Raw genomic sequence first — 27,929 nt, 5'->3', positions numbered from 1 at the left:
CAAATGATTTGCTGTCTTGAAGGACCCGTTTCCAGCGTCCCAGATGGCATCGTCTTGCTGTCGGTCCCATGGTGGGAGCAGCTGACAGCTGCCCCAGCTGCCCCAGTGGTCCTTCCCAGGAGCCCGGTTCCCCTGTGTGAGGACTTCAGGACATCTTCCTGTCCCTGGAGATGGATGAGGTTTCACCATAGGGGTGGGGGAGTTCTCCCCCACCCCCAGAGGGGCTGGGGCTGCATCCCCGTCTCTGTGGGAACGTCGGAGATGTCCTCAGAGACCCCGAGCAGGCCTGGTTTGGACTTTGCAGCTCTGGAGGGAAGGATGGCTTTGATTTTGTATTCAGTCTTCTTGGCCAACTCAGGCTTGGGCTTAGGAGTCCACATTCCTGGCTGCCGTGGAGTCAATGAATCTCTTGATGAAATCCGTTGCCCTGAGCCCCTTGTTTTTTAGCTTTTCCTGCTGGAGTAAGCAGAATTATGTCATTGCTAGCTATAAAGTTGTCAACATCTCTTTCAGCAAGAGGCGAAAAGACCACAAGGCTTGAAAACTCAGCCTCCTGGGCGTCCCAGTGGACTCTGCGCTCCTTGCAAAATGAGTCTCCTGTCTGACTCTAAATTTAGCAGCAGTTACACAAAGAAAGGCGTCTTCTTGCTCCCAGGAAAAAAACAGCTGAGCTGGGATGTTTGCTTTGAAAAAGAAGACCAGTTTCTCCTGTTGGCAGTTGGTGCTGCCTCTGTTTCCCCAGGGTGGGGGTGAGGCCGTGGGCCCGCCATGGACCCTTGGTGGGAGGTTAGCTGCCCGTGTGTGTTCCTTTTCTAAGGCTGCCTTAACAAACTGTTGCTAACTGGTGACTTAAAGCAATGGAAAGTTGGGGTATGGCTGGAGGGTGGGGCAAAAGGCCTGCATCGGATTCACTCCCAATCCAGTTCCCTGCTACTGCACCTTAAAAGGCAGCGGAGGACAGCCCAAGGCCTTGGGCCTCTGCAGCCCACGCAGGAAACCCGGATGGAGTTCCACCTGTCCCAGCTCAGACCGTCACAGTTACCTAGGCAGTGACCTCAGCAACTAGAAGATAAGATTTCTTTCTCTCTCCTTCTCTCATAATGGAAAGTCATTCTCTTACAGTTTAGGAGGTTGGTGTGTGTATGTGTGTACAGGGTCCAGTGGTGTGTGTGTGTGAGTGCGAACAGGCTCCAGCTCTCTGTGCAGGCTCTGAGGGGTGGCTCATCTTTGCCTCGTCTGGTTGGTCCTGGTGGTCCCAGCAGTCCTTGGCAGCCTTTGCCTCTGACAGCCCACCTGCCCTTTCTGCTTGTCTTCCCTCCTGGGGTGTGGGCCTGTGTCTCTGGCTCCTCTCTCTAGTCATTGAATGAAAGCCCATGCTAATCCAGCCCAACTCCATCTTCATGAATGACACTCGAAAGACCCCATTGCCACATGCAACCACATGCAGATGGACCGTATGTTAAGACTTGAGCGTATCAGTTTTTTGGCAGGGGTGGGGACACAGTCTGCTCACCACAGTGAGACCTACGGCAAGAAGTGGGGTTGGAGTGCGGTTTGGGCCTGAGGACATCCTGTAATGCACCCATGATGCTGCAGCCACTGAGACATAGCTTGGTTATAATTTGTTCCCCTCAAAAGTTACCCCCAAAAGTTCATGTGCTGAAAACTTAATCTTCCAATTCCTGTGTTTATTGTGTTTGGAGGTGGGGCCCTGGGGAGGTGATTAGGAGTGGATGATGTCATGAGGGTGGGGTCCACACGAGGGCACTAATGGCCTTAGAGGGGGACAGAGACAGACCTGTACTAGCTCGCTGGCGTCGAGGCAGACCCTCAGCAGAGGCTGGCCCTTGCTAGTGGGCTCCTCAGCCCCAGACCAACGAGCCAAACAAACCTACCTGGTCTGTGCTGCTCAAAGAAGATGGACGGAGCTTGCCTGGAAGCCCCAGTTTTGCAATGTCAGAAAGCTATGTAAGGAGTTGGATGCACTCCCTCACTCAGGCCATGGCGTGATCTCATCGGGTGCAATGGAAGGATTCTCTTATTTTATGATTCTCCCCTTTTGCCCTGAATTAGTCTGTGTAGTTACACTTGAAGACAAACAACCCTCAAATCTCCATGGCTTTAAAATAACAAAGGACCATTCTTGGCACATGCTTCTGCAGGCCACAGGTCAGCATGCACCGTGATCACTTGGGCATCCAAGCTGCTAGGGCAGCCTGAACCCCAGGTGGGACCAGTTGCAGTTGAGAGAGGAGGAAATGCTAGGGGAGTCCCGGCATCCTCAAGGAGATACTGGAGTGGGAAAGTCTTCCTACTCCCTTTTGACCCTCGTGAATTCCACCACCACATCTGCCCACTAGGGGGCAGCCTGCCAGCCCAGCATGAGTTCAAACATAGGCAAGGAGGAAGTGTTTGGCTGAATACGGTTTTGTCTGGTTTTGTCTTCTGGCCGGTGCAGCACCTTACTGGGGTTGCAGGCAGGAGCTGGAGCCCCCTCAGGGAGCAAGCTTGCTCTTGGGCATCTGGGGACCTTCAGGTTAGATTGACAAGGATGTTTTTGGCTGCCAGCAACAGCTCCGCCTGCCCCACACTTAAACCCTAACCATGACATCTCACGTAAGGTAAGTCCGGAGGCAGGATAAACTCCAGTCCATTCCGACTAGGAACTCACTTCTGTTCCTCTGGGTTCTGCCTTTCTCAAACTGGCTTCCTCCGTTGTCTTTCAAGATCTTAACTCTACACAGACACATTCCAAAGTACTGGAGGTTAAGACTTCAAGATATTTGCCAGGCTGATGGTTCAATGTCTAAATCCTCACCATGCAAGTGCCGGGATCCCTTATGGGCACCAGTGCATGTTCAAGCTGCTCCACTTCCCTACCAACTCCCTGCTTGTGGCCTGGGAAGGCAGTAGAGGACGGCCCAAAGCCTTGGGACCCTGGACTCACATGGGAGACCTGGAGAAGCTCCTGGCTCCTGGCTTCAAATTAGATCAGCTCTGGCTGTTGCGGCCAGTTTGGGAACGAACCAGAGGATGGGAGATCTTTGTCTTTTCTTCTCTCCATAAATCTAATCTGACTTTCCAGGAAAAATAAGTAATTTAAAAAAAAAGACTTCAAGATGTGACAATTTGGTCATAATGAGTAAAAAGGGGGTTAGAGAAAAAGAGGTTCCTCTTTAGAAGGTGAAAAAGGTACATACTGGATGGGTATAAAAGAATCTGTGCAGAGGGGACAGAAGAAATGCCAGGGGAACACAAAAGCATGTCATATGATGGAAAAAATATTATTTTTATTGCATAGGCAGATTTACAGAGAGAAAGAGGGAGAGAGATCTTCCGTTTGCTGGTTCATTCCCCTAATGGTCGCAACAGTTGGAGCTGAGCTGATTTGAAGCCAGGAGCCAGGAGCTTCTTCCAGGTCTCCCACACAGGTGCAGGGTCCCAAGGCTTTGAACCATCCTCAACTGCTTTGCCAGGCCACAGGCAGGGAGCCGGATGGGAAGTGGAGCGGCTGGCACACAAACCAGCACCCATATGGGATCCCGGCGCGTGCAGAGAATTTGCCAGTTGAGGCAGTGCACCAGCTCGTGGTAGAATGTTTCTTTCTTCCTTCTTTCCTTCCTTTTCTTTCTCTTTCTTCCTGTTTTCCTTCTTTTCCTTCCTTATTTTCTTTCTCTTTCTCTCTTTCTTTCCTCCTGCCTGCCTGCCTGCCTGACTTCCTTCTCCTCCTCCTCCTTCTTTAATGGGTCTAGGGAATCTGAATTGGAGAGGGGTGAAGCTGAATGACCTTGGCAAGGGTGGTTGGGCGAGCTTTGAGAGCCCACCAAGTGGAGAGCTGAAAGAAGAACCAGCTAATACAAATACCCTGAGTGGGAATCAGCATGCGGAGCCTTGGGCAGAAAGAAGGCTGGTGCATTTGGAAGCATCATGAGCAACGGAGGGTTGGCTGATGTCCCAGAGGGCAGCAGGGGCCGGATCACAGAGAGCCCTAGGGACCTGGGCTTGCACCAAGGTGAACTCATATTTGGAAAAACACTGTGATGACGATGGAACATGGGGTGTGTGGGAATAGCACATGGCTAGTTAACTGTGCAGAAACATCTGACCCATGGACACAGACTGCCCAAACCACCATAAAACCAACATTGGCAAGAGAAAGACTCCCCAGAGGGTCATGTTCTTGTCTCCATCGGTGTTCCAGGCCCAGCCCCTAACCAGTGGTCTGGCCTTCCTTTGCGCTGGAGGTAAAAATGAAAAAATGGGTACAGTAAATTACCTTTTTGCTTAGGATCCCAGCTAGGAGTGGGCAGCAAATTCTTCATAGCTGGAGCTTGGTGTGGTTGGAAGGAAAAAAAAAAAAATAAAACAAGCCTAAAAACAATCGTTTTCCTCAGGAGCACATCTGATCACTCAGCTGACTGTACACAAGGCCAGGGACCAGCACTGTGGTACAGTGAAGTTAGCCACTGCCTCTGATACCTGCATCCTGTATCAGAGCCGGTTCAAGTCCCATCTACTCTGATCTGACCCAGCTCCTTGCCAGCCTTGGCAAGGGAGGCAGCAGACTATGGTTCAAGCTCCTGAGCCCTGTCTCCCAAGTGGGAGACCTAGGTGGATTCCAGGCTCGTAGCTTTGGTCTGGCCCAGGTCTGGCCTAGCCACTTGGAGAGTGAGCCAAGAGTGTCTCTCTCTCTCTCTCTCTCTCTCACTCTGCCTTTCAAGTAAGTAAATCTGAAAGAAAGATGGAGGAATAAGGAAGAAAGGAAAGATAGAGAAAGAAGAGAAGAAAGAAATGGGCCAGGTATTATACAAGAGCACTTTGTAGCTTTTTGAGTCCTGGCCTAAGATATATGATGCAGTCCACTTGCCCTATAGGAGTATATTTAAAGGGCCTCCTGGAGATAATTAACCTGATTTAGAAGATCTAATTTATCATTAAAAGATAGGTTGAGAGGCTGGCACGGTGGGCTGGCTGCTTCTGCCGGGCCATCATGGCTGGGCTCGTAGGGCCTGGGGGTGTGGGCTTGCTAGGGGTCTAGGGAATGGTGATGATACTAGCAGGGCCATGTGGGGACCTGAGGACCAGGAAAGCAGAGTGAGCGTGGAAATTTCCTCACATGCCTGGCTCTGGGAAGTGGGGAGAGGGTCTAGAAGGTCAATGTGGAGTGATGGTGGGCCAGGCTGGGGAACCCATGCACCCCTAGGTGCAGGGACTGTGGATTGATCAGGGAAATGGGATGAGGGGATGTGGGGGAGGAAGTACTGCTGAGGGAGTATGTTGCAGGGTAGGAATGACTTCTGAGGGACTCCCATCCACAAGGCCACAGTTCTTGCAGGTAAGCAAGGGGGCTGAGACAGATTGATTTGAAGGGGGGGAGCTGCAGGACTTTTGTGGCTCAGGCAGGTGCATGAACCCACATAGGAGACCTGAGCGGGAATAATTAGCATGGACTACAGCTGACCACCATTCACAGGTCCACACTAAATCTAGGGCTAGAGCCTTAATGATGGGGCTAGATCACTGTACCCATCAGTGAGAGTTGAAATAGGGGACAGATAATGTTAGGCTGGGTCATGACACCAACCAGCACAAGAGAGAACCAGGTTTGGGGGCAGAATGTGTGGGAAACATGTGGGCCCACCCCAGTGAAACTGCAGTTTCTGATGGTTTGCTTAATAACTGGAGATAGTGACAGGCTGAGCTAAGTATAACCATGGAACCCCCAATACTCATGGACAGTGGGGTTGGGCACATGCTGGGAGGGTCCAGGCTGCAGCACCCACATGTGCACCCAAGAATAGGGCATGAGGCAGGCCAGCCTCAATACCCACTAGCTCATACAAAGGCTGGGGTGGAGGTGGCAGACTATACTGGGCAGGGGCCTAGCACCCACTGGAATGCATGAGATCCAGGTCTGGGAGTGAACCTGGTGGGGGAACTTGGAAAACTCCCTTGCTGGGCTGTAGCTCCCTCTGGTGAGCATGTGATTCAGGCCTGGGTGTTGGTTAGACTGAGCAGTGTAGTTCCACCCATCGGTAAGTGTGTGAGTTGGTTCTGGAGGGTGCAGACTAGGCAGGGCCAGGCCAACCTTAACCCACTGGCAAGTGCAGAAACCAGGCTGGAACGTAGGTCATGCCAGGTTAGGCTATCACACTTACTAGTTTGCATGAGCCAGGGATGGGTGCAGACAAGGCAGAGCTAGGCTTCAGCACCTGCCAGTGAGAGTTGGAGCTGCGGTGGGTTGGGCCAGGTTAGGCTGCAACATCCAATGGCAAAGGCTAAGGTGCGGGATGGGCTATGCCAAACTGAGAGCAACCACCGACATGTGGAAGAGCTGTGGCTGGGAACAGGCCTGTTTGGGAAGCTAAGGGGATGCCCTGGCTGGGTTGTGGTTCCCATTGGTGAGTGCGAGAGCCAGAATGGGGGTGATGACTTGGGCTGGACATGACTGCAGTGTCCCTTGGCATGGGTGTGGACTGGATCTGAGTTGTGCCACACTGAGTGACTCCAGTATCCGCTGGTGCTCATGAGAGCTATGGTGGCTGTAGGACAGGTTGGAATAGGTCTCCGCCCCTGGTGAACCATGTGAGAGCTAGCTGTGTCTGGGCATAGACCAGGTATGGCTGGACTATAGCATCCAACATTAAGAACTGGAATGGGTGTGGGCTGATTGGGCAATGACATTGCTCCTGCCAGCACAGGAGGTGGACTAAGTCAGTCTGGGCCAAGGACCCACCAGTGAGCACAAGATGTGCTATTGGGAGGAAACCTGATAGAAGAGCTTGGGAAACTCCTCTGTCAGGACGCAGTCCCTCCCTGCAGGTGAGAACGAGAACCAAGGCAGGAGCAAGCCAGGTTGTAGTACCAGCAGGCATATGTGTGGATCAGGTCTAGGGGCAGACCAGGCTTGGCCAGTTCATAACACCCACTGGCAGATCTGAGAACCAGGATGGGGTGCAGGTTAGGCCAGGTTGGGCCACAACACCAACCATTTCACACTGGGGCCAGGACTAGGGGCTAGCTGGGCGGGCTAGGCTGTATCATCCTACAACATGAACTGGAAATGGGAGCAGACGTGGCGAGGCCAGGCTATAGCATCTGTCGGCAAATGCCGAGTGAGATGGGCCATGCCAGGATGGGGCACAGTACCCACCAGCACATGTGAGACCTGGAGTGGGGATGGGGGTGGGGTGTGAGCCCAGTAGGGAGGCAACGCGGGCTCCCCTGCTAGGCCACTTCTCCCATTGGTGAGTGTAAGAACTGGGACTGAGGGCAAACCAGGCCAGACAGCACTTTAACACCTGTTGTCCTGCATTTGAACTGGGTTAGAAGGAGAGCCAGGCTGGGCTAACTGATGGTACCCATTGGTGTGAGCATAAGCCAGAGTAAGTGCAGGCTGGTTGGGCTTTGCCACAGCATCAGTTGGCAGGTGCTGGGACCGGAGGCAAATCCTAGTAAGCTAAACTGTGTAACAATCTGGAAGTGCAAGATCTCAGGGCTGAGAGTATGCCCAGTACGGAAACTGTGAGCACCTCTCTGAGGGACTGCAGCTCCCACCGATGAGCATGAGAACCAGGGCTGGGGGCCAGCCTGTCTAGACAGGTGGTGGCACCCACTGGCATGAGTGTGGGCTGGGTAGTGGGGTTAGTTGAGTTGAGCTGGGCTTCAGTGTCCATTGACGTGTATAAGAGCTGAATGGGATGCGGCACAGACTAGACCAGTCTGTAGTAGACCAGTCTGCTGTACATACTGGCAAACATGGGAACCAAGGTTGGGGATGGAGGCCTAGCAGGGGTTATTGAGGGTCACTCCAACTAGGACACAGCTCCTGCTGGTGTCTTTGAGGGCCAAGTTGTGGTGGGTGGGATTGGGCTGGGCTGCACCATCTACTGGTTTATGTAAGAGATGGGACTAGAGACAGAACTGACCACTGGGCAATTGCAACTATCATTGTGTGTAGGCTTGTGTGGGTGACAGAGCTGGACCCCGAAGTGGCAAGCACACACAAGGGTCAGGTCTGGGATCAGTTCAGAAGAGGTTTCTTTGGGAGATACCCCTTACTGAACCACTGGACTCAGAACTCCAACCATGGGGAGACTCGTAGGATCAGTGGTTAGACCATGGAGTGAATTGGGCCTCCTCAGAGGCTTAGACGGAGCAGAGGGCAGCATACCCAAATGCACATGGAGAATTTGGCAGCCCATTGGAGCTGCAGAGGACATCTGGTACTATAGCAGAGAACGGAGAGCAGACAAAATTGGAGAACTACCCCAGTCAAGCTTGACAGCAAGTACCTGGATGCCTGGACAAATGGAGACGCTAAGGTGGAATATGTCAGCCAATGAACCTCGGAAGTATTTCCTCATCCTTGAATCAGCAAGATCAACAGTGTCTCAGAAATACTGAAACCACTTGAGCAGAACCCTCAGAACTCCACATGGGGGACCCTGGGTTGATATCAGGTGGTCATTCCCCATTCCTGGTACTAAGGAGGTTGTGAGGCTGGGAGTGGCTTCTCCCCTTATCTCTCCCCTTTCCCCAGGTATAGGAAGAAGAAAAAATTTGGAAACAATGGTCTCACCAACTTTCCCCTGATCCTCGGCCCTTCCCACCTTAATCAACCATGTGTAAACATCATCAAAAATAAAATTTAAAAAAAAGAGTGTTGTCAGGCCAAACCTACTTTTCATAAAGTCGAGCTCTCTTGTTTGCAAGTCAGCTGACATTTCCCTGGCTTTGCCAATGCTGTATTCTGTTAGAAATCCTCTTTGTCACAGAAGCTATGCCAGGATGTGGTCTGTGTTTCCCGTTAGGTTTCCTGGAATAAGAACCTTTTCAAATGCAAATGACTCCATGAACTGCTGATGACCCTACCAGGGGTCCTTTCCTCCCAAACTATAACCTTGGCAAACATGCAGGGTTTTCATTTGGCTTCCATTCTTATTGTCAAAGGTATCTCCTTAGGACACAAGACGATCTTACCTCCCAAGTTGAGTATAAATCCTGTCTTAGCATGGATCATTGTTTGGAAGCAGGGCCACAAAGGAGGCCTGGGAAGACACAGGACTTGTCTGATAAAGCCACGGGCTAGAGGCCAGTGCAGCGCTGGAGCCCTCAGCAGGAAGCCAGCAGTGGTAGTTTGAAAAACATGGCCCTAAAATTCTTTGAAACCTCTCCACTCATCTTAACCCTGTGGACACTCAGTGGCCTATGTCTGCATCCATTTCCGTTTTCTCCATGCTGCCTGTGATGATAGCAGCTGGCAGATTTGGGCAGAGGTGACCCCAGCTCATTTTATGAGACTGGCTCATAAAAACCCATGCTACTTCCGCCTTGTTCTCTGGAACACTCGTGCTAGGAACCCTAGTCACCATGCCAAATGTTCAACCTTCCCAGAAGCCACTGGGCTCTGTGAAGGCTGAGCCAGGACAGCTGGGCTAGTTGTTGGTCCCAGTCTTCAAGTCTTGTCGGCCCAGGCCAGCCCTGCACATGAGTAAATGACCCTTGGTTGTCAAGTCTTCCCATTGAGGGAAGCAAAGACACTGTAGAGCAAATAGAAGCCATTCCCCAGGCTGCAGCTCAGCTCTCAGCCCACAGACTCCGTGATAATCCATAATGGGACAACTGTTTTGAGCGACTGGGGTTTGGGGTAGTTGGCAATTCTAACTTTTAGTAGCCTAAAATTAGCCTCTTTGCCTCCAGGGCCTCATGGTCTATTGTTTTCTCTCTTCCCACATCAACACCATTGTTGTCTCTCTGCAGAACAGATGTCTCAGTACAGTCATCCTAAGCCTTGCTCTGCAGCGCGATCCCATCCGGCCACCCAGGATGCTGAGTCTCAGCAGTTGCAACATCCAAGGTACTTAGGTGGTACATATAGTCCATACTGTGCATGCCTCTTCATCACGTTTTATTTTTATAGTGCTCATCCCTCTGGAAGCAAGCACATGCTTCTTTTGTTTGTGTCTCCCTCACTCCAACACGAGCCCCACGACCTCAGAATCTTTGGCCATCTTGCATCCACTTTATCTCCAGCAGTTAGAGCCGTGCCTAGAATGCAACACGCATTGAGGAATATTCATGCAGTGCACAAACCCTCAGAGATGAAACGTCATCCATGCTCATCCTTTGACCCCTGCAGTGGGAGCTGGGTTAAAGCAGTCATCTGCTGGCTGGGAGAGATCTCAGACATTCTCTTCTCTCCTTGGTTACAAGCTCAGATTCTCTATCAAATATTCACTCACTCTGACTCTGAGCTAACATCTTGTGTTCTGCACTGGGGGCAGGTGTTGCACTTTGAAAATATGGTGATGTTTAAAAAATCATCCCCAACCCTCCTCCCTTCTCATTGCTGAAGATGCGCGAGCTACTTGGCTTGCCTGGCATCCCTTCTGGGTTTTGTTCATTGTCACCCAGGGCCCAAGACAGGCAGGGCTTGCTGTAGACTGGGTGGCCCTCAGAGCTGGTACCTGGGCACAAGTGAGAGAACCAGGGACACCACAGAGGCCTTCTTTGACTTTGAAAATGGGAGTTCTCTTACATTGCTGTTGGGGATGGAAAATCCCCAAAGTCTTGTGGAAGAAACATTGGCCCCAAAGACATAAAGGCAAAAACACAAAAGAACACACAGATATTATTGCAATATTTTTTAATAGCAAAGTACTGGAGTGAGTGCTGAATAAACAATGATATCATGATCTTGTAATAGAGCATTTTACAATAGAGATATACTGTGTGGTTCTGTGGAGTGATAGCCAATGCATTGTTAAGCAGCAAAAGAATCAGATTCAAAGAAAGTTTGAAGTAGCTACCATTTATCACCTCGTTTGCTTTTTATTTTTTATTGTAATGGAAGAGTAAAAGGAAAAAACATATCCGCAGCAAAAGAAGGAAAGAATCCAAAAAGAAAAAAGAAAAAAACAAAAAGAAGGAAAGAAGCTGGAGCTTTGTGACTAATTATACCTAATTTTGGATTTGAGTTTGGATCTATGTAAACAGTCACATAATTATAAAACAAGATTAAGACTAAAAAAAATCTCTACAATTTTCAGCAAAATAAAATAAAAATCACCCCGATTATCGTTAAGCATCACCAGACAGGGGAACTATTAAAAGTGACGTTAAAACAGCAAGTGGCCAGTACGCCCTTTAATGACATGAAGCACAAGGTTGAAAAAGGATTGCAACAGAAGCCCTTGACACTGTTTCTGGAAACCAGGCTTTCATAGCAGTGCTGCCGTTGTCGTTTTGAAAATGTGCCCTTATGCTGCTGAGGTGGAGATGGAGTGCATCTCTGGTCTTTGAACCGATTTTCAAATGAGAAGGGAGGACAGAGAGATGATCAAGGAGTTTATGTAAAACCAAACCACAGAAAACCCACTGTGGTCCTGAGCTGAGCTGAAGTATCAGCAGACTCTCAGGGGGCATTTCATCTTGGCAAGATGCAAGTTCAAAAACTACCAATAGTGCGTGCTTGTATTTCCCAGCCGTAGCCTCTGAAGCCAAGAAGTAAAGACCTAAACCGCTATTAATGAGCACCGCTTACACCTAGACCTTGGTCTGTAATTACCACAGATCTCTAGGAAGGAGAAGGGATTGTCTACGGGAAGGGAGGAGATGGCCGATTTAGGGCAGCAGCAGAAAGTGCACATGATGAGCTTCAAGCATCTGGTCCTACAGGATCACTGGGATACTACCGAAAATCACCAGGATTGTTGTCAGCAGGAGTCAGCCAACGCACAGAGCAGCTTCCAAGGGTCTAACATCACCCCGTGTGAGCAATGGGAAGGAGAATGCCATGGGTTGAGCCACATCAGCCATGAGTTCATGATGTATTCCATGGAGGAAACAGCTCTCATCGGACATGCTAAAAGAGCTGCCAGAGAACTAGCTCATTTTGAGAAGTGGAAAATGAGAGGGAACGAGTCAACAAGTGCCTTTGTCCAGTCTCATATAAACCAGATCTGAACAGCCAAATAAGTGATGAAGGGACTTTTGTTTTCTAAAGCCAAGCAGCTAATTGATGGGAAAAAAAAATAGCGCTGGGAAATAAGTGCAGCTTCTCAACATAGAGCGAGTCTGCAACAGTCACCCACAGCCCTCCCGCGGGACCACCAGTGAAAGGGTCTCACCAAATCCCATCAAGCTTCAGTGGCATTAAACCTGCAGCAGGGAGAACTACTGATGTGTAAGAAGAGAGGGAGGGAGAGCGAGTGGAGGTCCAAATCAAGAGATGCTGCAATGGAGACTGTGAGAACATTCTGCAGCATCCAGAACTCTCTTCCCACAGGCTCCCAGCTTGTTCCAACAGACACCCAAGTGTCCCAACCATTGCTGCAAACGAAAGGACACGTAAGAGACGGGTCAAGAAGTTACAGGGCAGGAGCCCAGCTCATGCAACAAACCAGAACCTCCGGAGCCACTCAGAGAAGATGTGACTATTCGCAGGCATTCAAGAATGACTATCAGTTTTTTTTTAGATAGGGGAGGGTCCTGAGGTTATGTGTGTTTTCAAAGTCCTCCTCTTCTTGACAAGAGACATGCCTAAATGTTTACAGATGAAATGATAGGATATGATGTTCAGGATCTACAACAAAAACATCACGAGGCAGGATGAGAGTCGAAAGGAGATTGGCAGTGTGTGCTGTGTGGAGGCTAGTGATTCACACACACGTGGGATTCGTTACACTGGCTGCTCGGCTTTTTGTATATAATTACAATTTTACGTAGCAAAAGACTTTCAAAGCTTCCCCTCCGATAAGAAGGGGACTGCACTTCATACCTGTTTATAACTAACCACCTAACTCAGCAACAGGTAGGAGCTATGGAAGGACAAAGAAGTCAATTTCCTTGGAGTGAGGTGGGGAAGAGTGCAGGCATACCCCTATAAGCGGGGATCTCAAGCCACCAAGCATTCATGTCATGGTGCCATTTGGGGGCCAGGGGCTTGGTGTGTGTGTGATTTCTCATGGGAAGCAGATTTGATCACCACAGATCGTAGTGTTGCTTCAGATAGAGCCTGTGTGGCATGCAGGCCACCACCGTGCCCCTAGTTCAGGAGGGACACCTACTCAGTGCACTTCCAAACTACTGCTTCACCTGCTGGGAGGTGACAGGCTTGTCCCTCTGAACTGGCCCTTCAGGAGCAGGAAGGAAGAGCACACCATGGTAACGTCTCACTTTCTGGGGCATGACTGGGTCCTCGGACTCTGTCACTTGGCCAGGGCGTGGATGGTAGACAGGCTGCCGGCCCATCCTAGCGCCACTGGAAGATGTGAGATTGTGATATGTACTAATCAGGTCTTGTAAAAATCCAGAAAGGCAGTTTTGTACGCCTTGTTGTGCTGTGTGTACTAGAGAGAGAGAGAGAGAGAGAGGTTGCAGCTGAGCTCATGGCAGAAGCACCACCACAAACGCAACTCTGAAAAATGGGATACAGATACACCTTCCTACTAGCTGTCCTTCCCTGGGTTTGAGCAATTGCTAAATAATTGACATGCTTCCTTTGGCCCCACCTGTTACCAGGGCCAATGCAACAACTCTTAGAACAGAATCCGTGTGAGGAATGCCCACCCACAGAGCAGCATGGACTCAGTGGTCTAAAAGCCCTGGCAGCTCCGCTAGCTGGAGTGTTGTAACCTTGAATAGTCTCCTCCACCCTGCTTCACTCAGCCCCGACCAGCATCTTCCTGCTTCAGTCACCGGAAGGATGCCAACCCTTGCTTCTTCCATCAGAAGGGAAAGCCATGGTCAAATCAATACCAAATGGAGAATTTTTCTCGAGTTCTTTGTAGCCAAATGTCACCTTACCAACTTCCCATCCTGTTACTTCCAGAGATGGAGCAATCACAAACATCACTTCTGCATGCTTCTCTCTTCATAAATTCCAGTGTGTCCATCCCAGAGAGGAAGAGAGCCAGCTAACTCCTCCTCTCTCTCCTCCCAAACCCTCCTCACCACCTGGAAGGAATCCAGCCCTCTCACATGCATGGGGACGTCAGGTGGGGCAGGATGGAGCTGCACATGTTACCTCTACAGTTCTAACCCCAAGTTTGCTATTGAGATGGAATTTCTCAAAAGGGCAGGACTTTGGGCAGACTCCATGCCTTAATGCCCCTTCCTTGGTACTAGAGGGATCTGGGTGGAATTTTCCAGCCTTCTCATAAATTAGAAAACCCAGCAGGTGTATCAGGGGATACAGATGAGAACCCCAGCAAGGGGTCATAAGAGACTCCCCCACCCCCACCACGCATCTGTTGGCGGAGGTGAGGGGCATGGCTGGATCCTCAGCATGGCTGAGGCCATTTCATTTATACCCAGGCTTGGCTGTCACAGCGCAGAAGGGCTGACAGCTCAGCCACACTCTCGGCTTTCCTCTCCCCATGGTAGTTCAAACTCACAGGCCACGCAAACAGTGTTCGGAAGAACTGCCTGTCCTTGGGGGGTTGGGGAGAAAGAAGAAGGAAGGTTTAAAAACCTTAGTGCAGAGTGTAAGGGAAGAAGGGCCTTAAAGCAGGACAAAAAAAAAAAAATACCCCATGATGATGGCGGCAGCTAGGGTGCTGTGGCTGCCCTCCTGTACCACGCCCTAGGGTAGAGCTACCCTAGAAGCCAGGGTGAACAGCCAAGTGGGCAGGGCCAGGCGGGAGGGGCCAGACAGCCATCACATTCAGCACCCATGGCAGAGTCTTCAGCGATAAGAGATCAGCCCGGATGTCCACGTCTGGGTGCCCCCCTGGGTCCCTTAGAAGTCATAGGGGGACACAAAGATGGTGACCTTGGACACATGGTTGGCCTGGAAGGAGCGGTCCTGGTACTCAGACATGTCGACATCCACCTCCAATGTCTGTGGCCCCTCCAGGCTCTGCACGAGGATCAGCTCCCCGGTCTGCCGGTCCGAACGCTGCATCACAAAGTGGCCACGGCTGTTGCCTCCCACGATCCCAAATCGCAGGCTGTTGGGCCCTGGGCGGCCAGGGGCCGAGGCCGTAGCCATGCGGAAGAGTGTGATGGGGGTCCTCAGGTTGGAGGGCAGAGAGAGGTAGTGGAAGGAGATGGTCTTGGGCAGGTGGCGGCAGGGCCTGCTGTCCATGGGACAGGGGTTACGCTCGCACTGGCTGGAGCAGAGAGGCAAAATGGAGGCCGTCACCCTTAGGGAGAACTCAGTTGGGGTTGCTGTAACCCACCTGCCCCACCCGCCCTTGCTCAGCCATGGGTCACTCACCCAGGAGATCCAGAGCTGTTGGCAAGCGGATGTGCCCATGGCAGCCATGGCCAGGACAGTGGGCACTGCTTTGACCCATCATTGGGCGCATGCGTCATGTGTGGATATGTGTGTGTGCATGTATGTCTGTGTGGTTTTCAGGGGACAATAAAGCCTGCCATGCCTGAGCACCAACAGGTGCCTTTTCTGTTTGGGCAGTGGGATCCCAGCAGGTAGCTGGCAATCCCCAGCAATGCAAACTTTACATATGTGGTGGACTTCACAAATGATGCAGTGTTCGTTAGCTGAGCGGGAAGCCCTGATTTCTTAACCAGGGTTTTCTGGAAATACTTTGACTATTTATCTGCCTTATCAAACCTAAGAGACAGTACCGGTTTAACAGACTGGGAGCTTCTGCACTTAGATGATTAGACAGCTCAAATGTCACATCTGGCTATTAATCCAAGGTCTCCAAGAGGCTCTGATGGACAGGTCTCCTGTCCCTTTCACTCAGTGATGCCTGGGGAAAGGCGCTGGCATCTTCACTCTAATAATGGTCAGTCTTTAGTGCCACTGACTTCCTGGTCACTTCTGAGCTGCTTTTTAGTCCAAAGAGTAACTCAAGTAACTAAACTGGTGACGGTAATTCACTGCATTTGAAAGATAGTTAAATTCTATTATACTGGTTTTTTGTTTGTTTGTTTGTTGCGGGGGGCAATGGTGGGAGGGAAGAAACCAGTTGTGCTTTGTGATGGCTAGAGTTTTTTTACTTCAACAGCCTTCTCCCAATTTTTAAAGAAAATTCTATGGGGCTGGCATGTTGGCTCAACTGGCTAACCCTCCACCTCTAAATGCCAGCATCCCACCGGCTCATATTCCAGCTGCTCCACTTCCCATCCAGCTCCCTGTTTAAGGCCTGGGAAAGCAGTGGAAGATGACTCAAGTCCTTGTGCCCTTACATGCACGTGCGAGACCCAGAAGAAGCTCCTGGCTTCTGGCTTTGGCTCAGTTCTGGCCATTGCAGCTACTTGGGAAGTGAACCAGCGGATGGAAGATCTTTGTGTCTGCTTCTCTTTATAAATCTGTCTTTCCAATAAAAATAAACCTAAAACAAGAACTGATTATATTTCCTGTTGAAGTGCTGAAGTTAAACCAGATGTTGAATCTTCTTAGTGCACTGGAAGAGTGGAGTCATAAAATGTCAATTGCACAGAGGTCTGGAGTTTACTGGTTATCAGCTATGGGAATGTGAGACCATGATCCCCTCCCAGTGTATGTATGGTGTGACATACACTAACTCCTGGGCTGCTGGGGGACCTACCAAGGTAGCATCACCAGCAGCTTCTCCCTTGTACCCCCTCTATCCACCCACCAAACCTGGACAGCTCCAGTCCCATGTGTTGCCATGTAGTAGGGGGGCAGCAACTCACAGAAGCCAGACTCCCTGCCCCTGCGCCTCACCTTCTCCACGCCTCTAGGAAGCACCCAGATGAGCCATACTGAGAAGCCTGGGCCGGGCACTGGGGGAGGGGGACATTCATGTCCAAGGGCAGCCCTGGGGAATACTCACAATGGAGACGTCTTCACGTAGCTCACGTTGCCGCTGCCCTCGGGGCAGTCAGGATTCACGCACTGGAAGCTGCCCCCGGTGTTGATGCACGTGGTCCCCCGGGGGCACACGGGCTGAGGGCCCACACACTCATCGACATCTGAGATTCGGGACACACAATGAGGGTGACTTTCCCTCCACCCCAGATGGGATCACAAGAAAGGCTCCGCCATGCGCACACTGCAAACTGCAGATACCCAGCCCATCCTGTTGGGGCAGGACCCTGTATTCATTAAATGTTTAGGATCAAGGTTCTGCACTGCACACACATGCTGGGAACGTCTCATGCTTGGGATCCTGTCCTAGTCCCTTGAGGTGGGATGGGTGATCGAGGGTTCTGGTAGATACAAAATGAGCATTCCCAGGCCCAGCGCTTCCCTGGGACCTGCCTCCTTCTCCATCCAAAATATACCTTCAAGTCTCCTCTTCCATAGTTGTCATCACACTCTAAGATGCAAATCTTCCAGAAAGCCTCTGGCCTCAGCTCCAAGTGCAGATGGCCCCACACCTTCACAGACGTGAGTTCTCTGTTCCCTTTAGGGCATCCCAAGAGGCTCTATAACTGGAGGCTGCCTCTTTCCAATTCCAAGTAACCCTAAGTAGGCCTTCATGACTAACACCATGGGAGGGAAAACGGATGCATGGCTGGATTGCGAAGACAAATGGGTGGATAGACAAGCAGACGGATGGATGGTGGATGAATGAGCAGGTAGGTGGGCAGGGGCACGGTCTGAATGCCATCTTCTACTCTAGTTGCAGGTGACCCATTCCCCCGAGCTCTGTCAGACTTCACTGTGGAGCCACCTCTCCGCTCACATCTCCATGCCAGTCCCTGGAGGAACCCTTTGCCTTTTTTCTCCAACCTCTCCCCCAGGAGTTCAATGCCATTGTGGGGGAGGAAGGCAGCTGAGCTCCCCTCTGTGTCTTTTGTCCAGGGAGAAAGTATAGCTGGCAGCTGCAGGCCTGTGCATCCTCCTAATGGCAGGAGTCAGGTCTGCTTTAGCACACCCATATGCTCCACAAAGGATCACGGCAACTTTGGGGTTCCAGGGCCTGGCATCAACGCCAGCACTAGGGAACACCACTTTGCCTTCAGGCCTGCAATCTGTGTTCTCACTCTGAGCTCATGTAGAGGTTGGGCTATGTCTGTATGTGTATTTGGCCCTAAGAGGACGTGGGGTAGCAGGAGACTCCCCTGTTGCTAAGACTTGTCCAATAGGAAGTATGTCGACTGCTATGGGGATTCTCTCCATTCTAAGCGCTACTGTCACGCACACCCTCTGTCCTGCCCCCTTGGGTGTGACCCAGCACTACTGCAAGCATTCCTTGCACAAGAACATGCTCTTGCACTTGCCAGCAGCCTCAGCAGCCTCCACCCAATTCTCCAGAGCGGCACCACCTCCCAGAAGGATCCTGCACTGGGGTGAAAGCCGAGTCAGCGGTTTCGTGTTTGTACACACATGCATGCATCTACACATACACACACATGCACACACACATACAGCACCCTCTGTTCCTGGGCAGCTGCTCGGTCTGCATTTCCATGTCCTGGCTCCCAGGCCTTCTGGCTTCTGGTTGGGTTTGGTGCATGGGAGGCCAGGTGCCCTGGGGTGTTCATTTCCCCTTGTGCCACCCTGGCCTGGCTGTGGTACTGGGGGTGGCTCAGTCCTCCATCACTGAGCTCTGTCAGGCTTGGTAACCTCTTTTTCCTGTCCCTTACATTCTAACATGTTAACAGTCCTCCCCAACTTGTGTCAGCTTGTGGGTGCTCTGTCTCCCTGTGGCCCTCAGGTGACCATCAAACATGGTCATCCCTGGGGAGCCTGAGCACACGTTGAGTTTCGTTCCTTGCAGATGCTTCCACAGGGTTTTGGAACCTCACGGGTACCTCCAAATTGAAGGACATGGGAGCCTGGGTGGCTGCTCTGCCTCCGAGTCTAGCCCTGGCTAGAGGCTTTGATGAGTGCATGGAAGAGATCGGCTCATCTCCAAGGTGATATAAGCTCAGAAGAGACTGCTCATCAGGTTGGTTAAACAACGTATTTTCCTATTTATGGAGATGATGATATAATCTGATTTTCGGCCCTCTTTTTGGTGACGTTTTAAAGATGGAATGAAGGTTCAGCACGATAGCCTAGCAGCTAAAGTTCTCGCCTTACACGTGCCAGAATTCCATGTGGGCACCGGTTCTAATCCTGGCAGCCCCACTTCCCATCCAGCTCCCTGCTTGTGGCCTGGGAAGGCAGTCAAGGACGGCCCAAAGCCTTGGGACCCTGCACCCGCGTGGAGACCCGGAAGAGTCTCAGGGCTCCTGGTTCATATCAGCACAGCTCCAGTCATTGCAGCCACTTGGGGAGTGAATCATCGGATGGAAGATCTTCCTCTCTGTCTCTCCTCTCTGTATATATATCTGACTTTACAATAAAATTTAAAAATCTTAAAAAAAAGATGGAATGAATCTGATATACTTCTCTAACCACCTCCACTCTCCCCACTCCCCAGCTGTGAAGTCCTGGTTTGGGGAGGGGTGCTGTTACAGGAGTAGCAGGTGACTGGGTGAAGAGGAAAGGGTCACCGTCGCACTTACCTTCGCAGCTCTTCCCATCAGCCAGTGCCCGGTATCCGCTGGGACAGCTGCAGCGGTAGGAACCTGGGGTGTTCACACAGGCATGCATGCAGAGCCGGGGCCGCGCCTCTTGCCCATAAAGCTCACACTCGTTCACATCTGGGGACAGAAGTGCCCACTGAGACTCCAGGAGCCACACAGCCAGGGTCATAGGATGCTGCATTCTCCAGCAGCTGTGGCTCTAGCCAAGCGGCAGGACCTGCTGCACTCAGGAAGCCCTATTGCCAGCAGAGTCTCTGGGAAGAGAAAACGTGCTCCCCTTTCTCCTGAGCCTGGGAGCCCTGAAGGCTGCAAGGTAGGAGCGAAAGATACCCAATGCGGCAGATCCCGGAGGGTGGAGGTCCTCTTATCTAAGGCTGAGCACCAGCACAGCAGACTCTGCAGAGGCTGCCAAGTCAGGACTGGCCTCCGTGCAGCTCCATCTTCAGGAATGGAGGGAGAGACTCTTGTGTCTGCTGCTGTGAGATGCACCTGTTAGGAGCCTCCACCTGTGACACTGGCTTCCCAGTTTGCATCCTGGCTGCTCCACTTCCAATCCAGCTCCCTGCTAATGCACTTGGGAAAGCAGTGGAGGATTACCCAGATCCTTGGGCCTCTGCATCCATGTAGGAGACCTGGAAGACGCTTCTAGATCCTGAATTTGAATTGACCGAATCCTGACCATTGTGATCATTTGGGAGTGAACAAGTAGATGCAAGATCTCTCTGTGTGTCTTTTCTTTTCTATCTGTAATTCTGTCTTTCCAATAAAAATAAATATATATTTTAAAGATGCACCTATTAGCACCAAATGAATTGGGCTTAGGGTTGAATTGTTTCGGAAGGAACTTGGGCGATCATAAGAGGTTAGCAAAAAGTGAGCTGGTCAAAAAAAAGTAAGATGACCAAAGCACCAGGAAGTGAATCCCATGGCCCTGCCCAGCTGTGGGGACCTAGCTCTAGCACCCAGCTTCAAGCTCTTCCCTGCCATGCCCTCTGATTCCCCACAAGAATACACAGGCCACCCCAGGCTGCATTTCCCAGCCTGCTTTCCAAAGGGTGCCCCTGAGGTTTTTGCCTCAACTGTATTGGCCTTAATTCAAGGTAAGCAGGGCTTTTCCAGTGGTCCCTGGAAACCCTGGGTGCCCCTGGCCAATCCCTGCCCCACCGCATTCTGTTCTAGCCATCCATTCCTTGCCCCAGGGCCTGCACCTACCCTGGCAGATGCTGTTGCCGCCTGCAGCACCACTCAGATGAAATCCGGCCTCACAGCTGCAGTGTTGTGCCCGGTCCACCTGTGCACAGCGCGGCGCTCGACTGAAAGCAGAGTCGCTGGCCATGCCACCATCAGGGGCTGCTGTAGGAAGAAGACACGCTCATTGTCAGGCCCTGATGCACCTGCCATGGGCTTGGAAAAGAGCCAAGAGTAGGACCGAACCCCTTCTCACACAGCTTGTTCTAGAGTATGGAAAGGACAGGCAAGGAGCCAGCATGGTGGCTCAATAGTCTAATCCTCCTCCTGCCAGCACGAGCAATGCATGTCCCAGCTGTTCCATTTCCAGCTCCGTGTTTGTGGGAAAGCAGTAGAGAATGGCCCAAAGCCTTGGGACCCTGCACCCATGTGGGAGACCTGAAAGAGGGTCCTGGCTCCTGGCTTTAGACCAGCTCAGTTCCAGCCACTGTGGCCATCTGGGGAGTGAACCAGTGGATGCAACAACTCTGGCTCTCCTTTCCTCTGTAAATTTGCCTTTCAAATAAAAATAAAATATTTTTTTAAAAAAAGAAAGAAAAGACAGGTAATCCATTAACCATGAACCAAGCTGACCAATCCAGGGCCGGCTGCAACAGACAGAGGACAGAGCACACTGGAATAGGATGGGACTCATGCAAAATCCGAGCTTCTATTTTAAAAGGCTTTGACCCTACATTGTGGCAGAGTGGGTAAAACAACTGCCTGTCATGCCAGCATCCCACATGGACGCTGGGTAGAATCCCAGCTGTTCCACGTCCTTAAAAAAAATTATTTTATTTTTATTGGAAAGTCAGATATACAGAGAGGAAAGAGATAGAGAGGAAGATCCTCCATCCACTGATTCACTCCCAAAGAAACTGCAATGACTGGAGCTGAGCTGATCTGAAGCCAGGAGCCTCACCTACACGGGTGCAAGGTCCCAAGGCTTTAGACTGTCCCCAGTCACCTTCCCAGGCCACAAGCAGGAAGCTGGATGGGAAGTGGAGCTGCCAGGATTAGAACCGGTGCCATATAGAATCCCGGGGCGTTCAAGGCGAGGACTTTAACCATTATGCTATCGCACCAGGCCCAAAAATTAAAAGCTTTTAAAAAAAAGCGACCCCCTTAAAAAAGAAAAAGCAGCAGAATGGTTGAGGCAGAGAGGCCAGGTCCCCGTCTCCCGCTGGGCCTGAGCTTCCTGGTGTACCTGCTGGCCTGGGGCCTGCAGCAGAACATCCTCCTCCAGCCCCACAAATGTGACCTACCAGTCTGGGCCTGATGCTGACATCGACTTCCTGCCCTTCCCGGGGGACAAATGCATCTGTACTGGTTGATTCCTTCTACACATGTTCCACCATTGTGGCAGGGCTGGCTGGAACAGTCACTGACATCTAGGGAAAGAAATAATTTCCAAATACAAGTATTTGTACACTGGTGCTAAAATATAAAGCAATGATAGGTTAACCTGATTATCATAGTCTCTAGCTTTCTACCTCCCTGCCCTGTTCTCGCCACCCTCTAATACCAGAAACAACTGCATGGGGGCCCCTGGGACTGAGCTGTAACACCCTGTATATCTCTATCCAGCAAACCTTGAACCCCTCCCTGTAGCCTCTCCCCCACCCACGGGTACTACTTTCCAACTTGCAAAAAGATAATGCAAATAGGAGTAATCAGACAGAGGTAGCCAGGTCCCCTGCCTGGTAACTCCACCTTCCCTCAGCCTGCGCCTGGGGAGAGCACCTTTTGAGAAGTGACACTCATGGCAATTATACAGTCTACTGGAATATCCAGGGAAAGGGGAAATTAATTCTCCCCCTCTGCCCTCCCAGCAGGAGGCGCTGGGCACTTTTCTTAATGTTGATAGAGACAGTCTTTCTCATGCACAGCTCCAAGGAGAGAGAGAGAGAAAGAGAGAGAGACTTTCAAAGCCCAGTAGGTTTTTCTGAGTGGTAGGTTTCCAGTGATTTCTCATTGCCCATTTAGACTTGTTTGTATCCTTCTACTTTTTCCACACTAAACAAGTGTGCATTTTATAATCAGAAAAAAAGATTAAACACACACACACACACACACACACACACACACACACACACACACACACACACACACACACACACACCAGACTGCCTATGCTTGTTAGCAATTCCCTAACCCAACTTGAATACACAAAGTCACTTCCACTGAAGAGGTTGGTCAGCTTACTGACTTGATGGCAGTGTCTTGGGAGAGAGCACGGTTGACTTGTGCTTGCTGGCAGAAGAACGCTCTTTCCCGCTGTGCCTACCGAGAGGGAGGAGCAGGTGTTCGCTCCTAATGAGAACTGCAGCCTGCTCTGGGTGGGTTGCGAGGGATTTGGCTTCCTCGAGGTTGCCTCGTGATGGGGATGCTGTATTGATCATTACATGATTTCTACTCATCATGGAAGGTCCTGGATTCTCGGAGCGCTGTTCACCCCGGGAAAGGAACCAGCAGCATCTCTCAGGCACCCCAGGCTGGGTGCACGCCCTCTCATTCATTCTGCCTTCAGATGTCCGTTTTTCCAGGAACAAGGCTGAAGTGACCCTATGCACTCACACATTGGAGCTTGCTAGCCCAGATATTTTATTTCACTTTTGATATTGTTTACATAGTTAACAATGATGCTTGCCCATGAGGACCACTGAATAGAGTGGGGAGGATTAAGGTATGGTGTGGGAGATGCTGGGTGGGACAAATGCTTCCAACTTTCCTTCTCTTTTCTCCTGTGTTTGGAGGTGGGTGGGGCCGGGGGGCAGCCACAGACAGAAAGGGCAGGGAATAAGGGAGGGGGAGGAAGCTGTTCCCAACTACCAAGCTACATCAGTACCCATGACGGATTGATCACTGTGTACTCTGAAGGCAAGCAAATCGCCATGCTCTGACGCTGTGGGCAGACAGCCAAAAAGTGTGAACACCCAAAGGGCCACAGGGCCATGTCCCTCCTCTGTGAGAGACCCCCGTGGAGGGAGACACTGAGCCATACCTGTCCTTGGGGTCACCATCTAACAGAGAGATGCACAGAGTGCCTGGGGACCGGGTCTGCCTCCCTCTCAGGATCTCACCAGGATACCCCTCATTTAGACAGGCTCCACACAGACGTGCTTAACTTCTTATCTTGTCGGAGAGTGGGAGGCATTCAGTGGCCCCAGGCCCAGGCTGGCGCCCCATCTGTGCTCTGATTGGAGTAGGTTCGTCATTACAGTCACATGTGTCCTGGGCTGTGTGCTTGCCTAAGCGCATAGCGATTTGAAGGCTGTAACGTGAGTACCGGCAGCAGATACGGGAGAGGCTGGCGAGTCACGGTCAGGATCAAACTCCTGTTTCAATCTATTGTTCAGCAAACACTTGCTGTGCCCACAGAGCCTATGTTTGGAGGCGGGTGGGGCCAGGGCCAAGTGTCTTACAGGTATGATCTGATTTTTTCTTTCGTTCCTAATTCTTTCCTAGTACTGTTATCTCCTTTCAGACTTCCCATTTTTCCAGGCCCTTCATTGCTGAGGTTTTCTCATGTTGATCTAGGCTCTTCTTTAGTAGTTGTAATCTTTAAAAAGTTTTCTGCAGCTTGTCCTGAATATCAGGTTACAGTTTTCACCTGCTTTCTGGGTGTGTCTTGATATTCACCGTCTGAAGAGTTTTCGTCTTTTCCTCTAAGTTTGCATGAGATTTGACAAGAGTCCTTTCCTAATCATCATATTTAAGCACAATCGGCTTTCCCACCAAGTTTTTGCTAACTTCATGAGTGTTAAGTTCCTATTTCTAGGGTGGGTATTTAGTGCGGCAGTTAATATCGTTTTTCAATACCTGCATCCCATGTGGGCTCAAGTCCTGGCTCTGTTCCCAGTCTTCCATTTGCCTGTTAATGCACACCTGGGGAGGGGTAGGTGTTGACTCTACTTGTTGGATCCCTGCCCCTCAAATAAGACACCTGGCTGAGCCCCTGGCTCTCTGTTATTTGGGGAAAACAGCCAGAGGATGTGATATCGTCTCCTTGTCTTTGCGTCTCTGTCTTCCAGGTAGATACATTAATAATAACTATAATAATAAATGCCCAGGGCCGGTGCCATGATTTAGTAGGCTAAGCCTCTGTCTGAGGTGCCAATATATCACGTGGGCACCAGTTTGCATCCCGGCTGCTCCATTTCCGATCCAGCTCCCTGCTTACAGCCTGGGAAAGCAGACAAGGATAGGCCAAGTTCTGGACAAAGCTCTTGGTTCCTGGCTTCGATTGGCTCCAGCTCTTGCAACCATCTGGAGAGTAAACCGGCAGATGGAAGATCTCTCTCTCTCTCTCTAGTTCTCCTTCTCTCTGTAACTCTTTAAAATAAAAAATAAAATAGATCTTAAACAAAATTCCTACTTGTTTTGTTTCTGACCCAGAGAAAGTAGAGGGTGCCAAGGCTAAAAACTCCTCCAGCAATTAAACTGTGGAAGAGAAGAACCTCACATCCCAGTCCCAGACATGGGTGAGGCTGGCTTGGGCACTGGGATTCCAGTCAAATGATCGGATTTTAAAGAAAAAAGAAAAAAAGTTCCTTGGGTATCTAGGCAAACAACAACAACAAACCAACCAAGATACTTATGGTGGAGCCAACAGCATCAGTTTAAAGCAGAAGACATGCAGCAACATTTGAAAGACACTGGAGGAAGATAACACATGAGACAGGTATCTTATAACCAATCAAACAGACATCCAGGGGGAAAATGCAGACTTTTTGGAAATTATGAGATCTTGATGGACTGTCTCTGAGGTGCTTTTTTTCTCCCTTAAGATTTAAAAAAAAATTGTTTGGAAGGCAGGGAGATTTACCCCTAAAATGACCACAACAGTCAGGTCTAGACCAAGCTGAAGCCAGGAGTCAGTACATCCAGGACTCCGCGTGGGTGGCAGGGCCCTAAGCAGCTGAGCCAACCTACACTGCCTTGCAGGTGCTTTCGGAGGAAGCTGGACTGGAAGGCAAGTAGCTGAGCCTCAAGCCGGCGCCCTGAAACGGGATGCTGGCGTATGTACTGAGCTCGACTCTATCCTCCCAGGCACCTTTGCCCTTTCGTGAGTTTGAGGTTTTCCACACTAAGAAAATGCTTCAAGATACTTATCTTGGTATTATTAGCGATTATAAAAACCTGAAGAACAATAGAGAGCTCGTTCAGTAAAGCATAAATTGGGGTCAGCGTTCTGGCACAGTGGGTTAAGCTGCTGCCTGTGAAATCAGACAGAAGCTCTCTCTCGCTCTGTCTCTCCCTCTCTCTCTCTCTCTCTCTGTCTTTCAAACGAAACAAATCCTTTTTTTTTTTTTTAAAGCATAGACTAGCCCTTGTTTAAAGTGCTTTCTAACATGGAAGTTCTGTTTAAAAAGAAGAGGAAATGGGGGCCCGGCAGTGTGGCCTAGCGGCTAAGGTCCTCGCCGTGAACGCCCTGGGAACCCATATGGGCGCCGGTTCTAATCCCGGCAGCTCCACTTCCCATCCAGCTCCCTGCTTGTGGCCTGGGAAGGCAGTCGAGGACGGCCCAATGCATTAGGACCCTGCACCCGTGTGGGAGACCCGGAAGAGGTTCCAGGTTCTTGGCTTCAGATTGGCGCGCACTGGCCGTTGAGGCTCACTTGGGGAGTGAATCATCGGATGGAAGATCTTCCTCTCTGTCTCTCCTCCTCTGTGTATATCTGACTTTGTAATAAAATAAATAAATCTTTAAAAAAAAAAGAAGAGGAAATGAATTGATCATGTTAATATCTCTGCACCGATGACATGGGGTTTAGGAGCCCTGCGTCTCCAAGGGGTGTTCAGAAGGTTCAGGGAATAGGAGTGACCATTTGGTGCAGCAGCTGATGCCCCTTGGGATGCCGGCAGCCCAGATCAGAGTGCCTGGGATGGCGTCCTGCCTCTGCTTCTACTTCTGGCCTCTTGCCATCGTGTGCTCTGGAAGGTAGCAGGTGATGGTTCAAGTCTGCTTTGCTTGCCAAGCACAAGGGAGACTCCAACTGAGATCCTGGCTCCTGGATTCAGCTTGATGCAGCCTCGCCTGTTGCGGGCATTTGGGTAGGAAGGAGAGGATGGAAGGTTTCTCTCCATCTCTCTCTCTCTCTACATGTCTGCCTTTCTAATAAATAAAATAAAATGTATAAATAAAAATGAATTAGCAGATTTTAAGTGAATGGAAATACACATTTGAAAAAGTGGGAAGCATGCACTTCAAGACATTTTAAACAAAAATACTTATCTTTTAATTCCATCTTCCATGAAAATGCACTTTGTGTTTTGTATGTGCTAAGACTGGAAATAAATGAATAGTTTTAAAACATATTATTCATTACTTTACATTTATTCTTTTATATTTATTCTTTATTAAAAATTATTATTACTCTTTTAAAAAAATTATTCTGTTTTTATTTGAAAGGTAGAGTTATACACAGAGAAGGAGACACACAGAGAGATATCTTCCATCTGCTGGTTTACTCCCCAAGTGGCCACAATGACTGGAGCTAAGCCAATCCAAAGCCAGGAGCCAGGAGTTTCTTCTAAGTTTCCCATGTGGATACAGGGACACCAGGACTTTAGCCAATCTCCACTGCTTTTCCAGGCCATAAGAATTGGGTTAGAAGTGGATCTGCCAGGAAATGAACCAATGCCCACATGGGATGTTGGCACCTCAGGAAGAGGCTTAACTTGCGGCGTCAGAATGCACCTTCCCCATCCCCTCAAATTACAGTCTATATCAGTCAGCAAATTCATTACTCAGTAGCTTGTGAGGAGCTACAGTGGAAAAGGCAGTTCTTCCCACGTGAGTACTTGTTTCATTAGAAAGAATAGTGAGAAGGGAGGAGAGGAATTGAGGCTCACTCTTCAAATGACTGCAATAGCTGGGGCTATGGCAGAGCAAAACCTGGAGCCAGGAACTCCATGCGGGTCTCCCACATGGGGGTCAAGGACTCGAACCATCATCTGCCACCACCTCGAGTGCACCTTACCAGGAAGCTGGAGATGGGAGGGGACCAGGACCTAAACCCAGACACCCCTTCTTCAGCAGCTGACCTCTCAGTGCCCTTCCGGCCTGACCTGAGTCCTCCATCTCCACCCCTCACCAGAGGGGTTCCTGCCATTATCTATGGATGGAAGGACCACCTCTTGCTAGGAACTCCCAACTATGCATCTTAAGGCTGGAACTCCAGTTTTGAATTAGCCCACCACCCACCTCACATCCCCATGGGTTGCATCAATGAATGGGTCTTCACTCAGGTGTAACACAGATATTACAGATGAACACA

The 27,929-nt window shown here is 50.4% G+C and overlaps 1 protein-coding gene across 1 annotated transcript in view; it reads right to left on the bottom strand.

The window, feature by feature from the left end:
- Nucleotides 1-13,504: 13,504 nt before the first annotated feature.
- FBLN7 (fibulin 7) overlaps nucleotides 13,505-27,929 on the bottom strand; it is a 45,410-nt gene continuing 30,985 nt past the window's right edge. The window contains exons 4-8 of the mRNA XM_058667392.1: nucleotides 21,912-22,037; nucleotides 20,632-20,772; nucleotides 19,399-19,536; nucleotides 16,773-16,911; nucleotides 13,505-15,116 (exon numbers count right to left, since the gene is read on the bottom strand). Coding sequence (XP_058523375.1) covers nucleotides 14,744-15,116; nucleotides 16,773-16,911; nucleotides 19,399-19,536; nucleotides 20,632-20,772; nucleotides 21,912-22,037 — 917 coding nt within the window. The 3' untranslated portion in view covers nucleotides 13,505-14,743. The remainder of the gene's footprint in view (nucleotides 15,117-16,772; nucleotides 16,912-19,398; nucleotides 19,537-20,631; nucleotides 20,773-21,911; nucleotides 22,038-27,929) is intronic.

This window comes from Ochotona princeps, chromosome 8 (assembly GCF_030435755.1).
Source record: "Ochotona princeps isolate mOchPri1 chromosome 8, mOchPri1.hap1, whole genome shotgun sequence".
Classification (NCBI taxonomy): domain Eukaryota; kingdom Metazoa; phylum Chordata; class Mammalia; order Lagomorpha; family Ochotonidae; genus Ochotona; species Ochotona princeps.
This window is presented reverse-complemented; position numbering and strand designations above follow the sequence as displayed.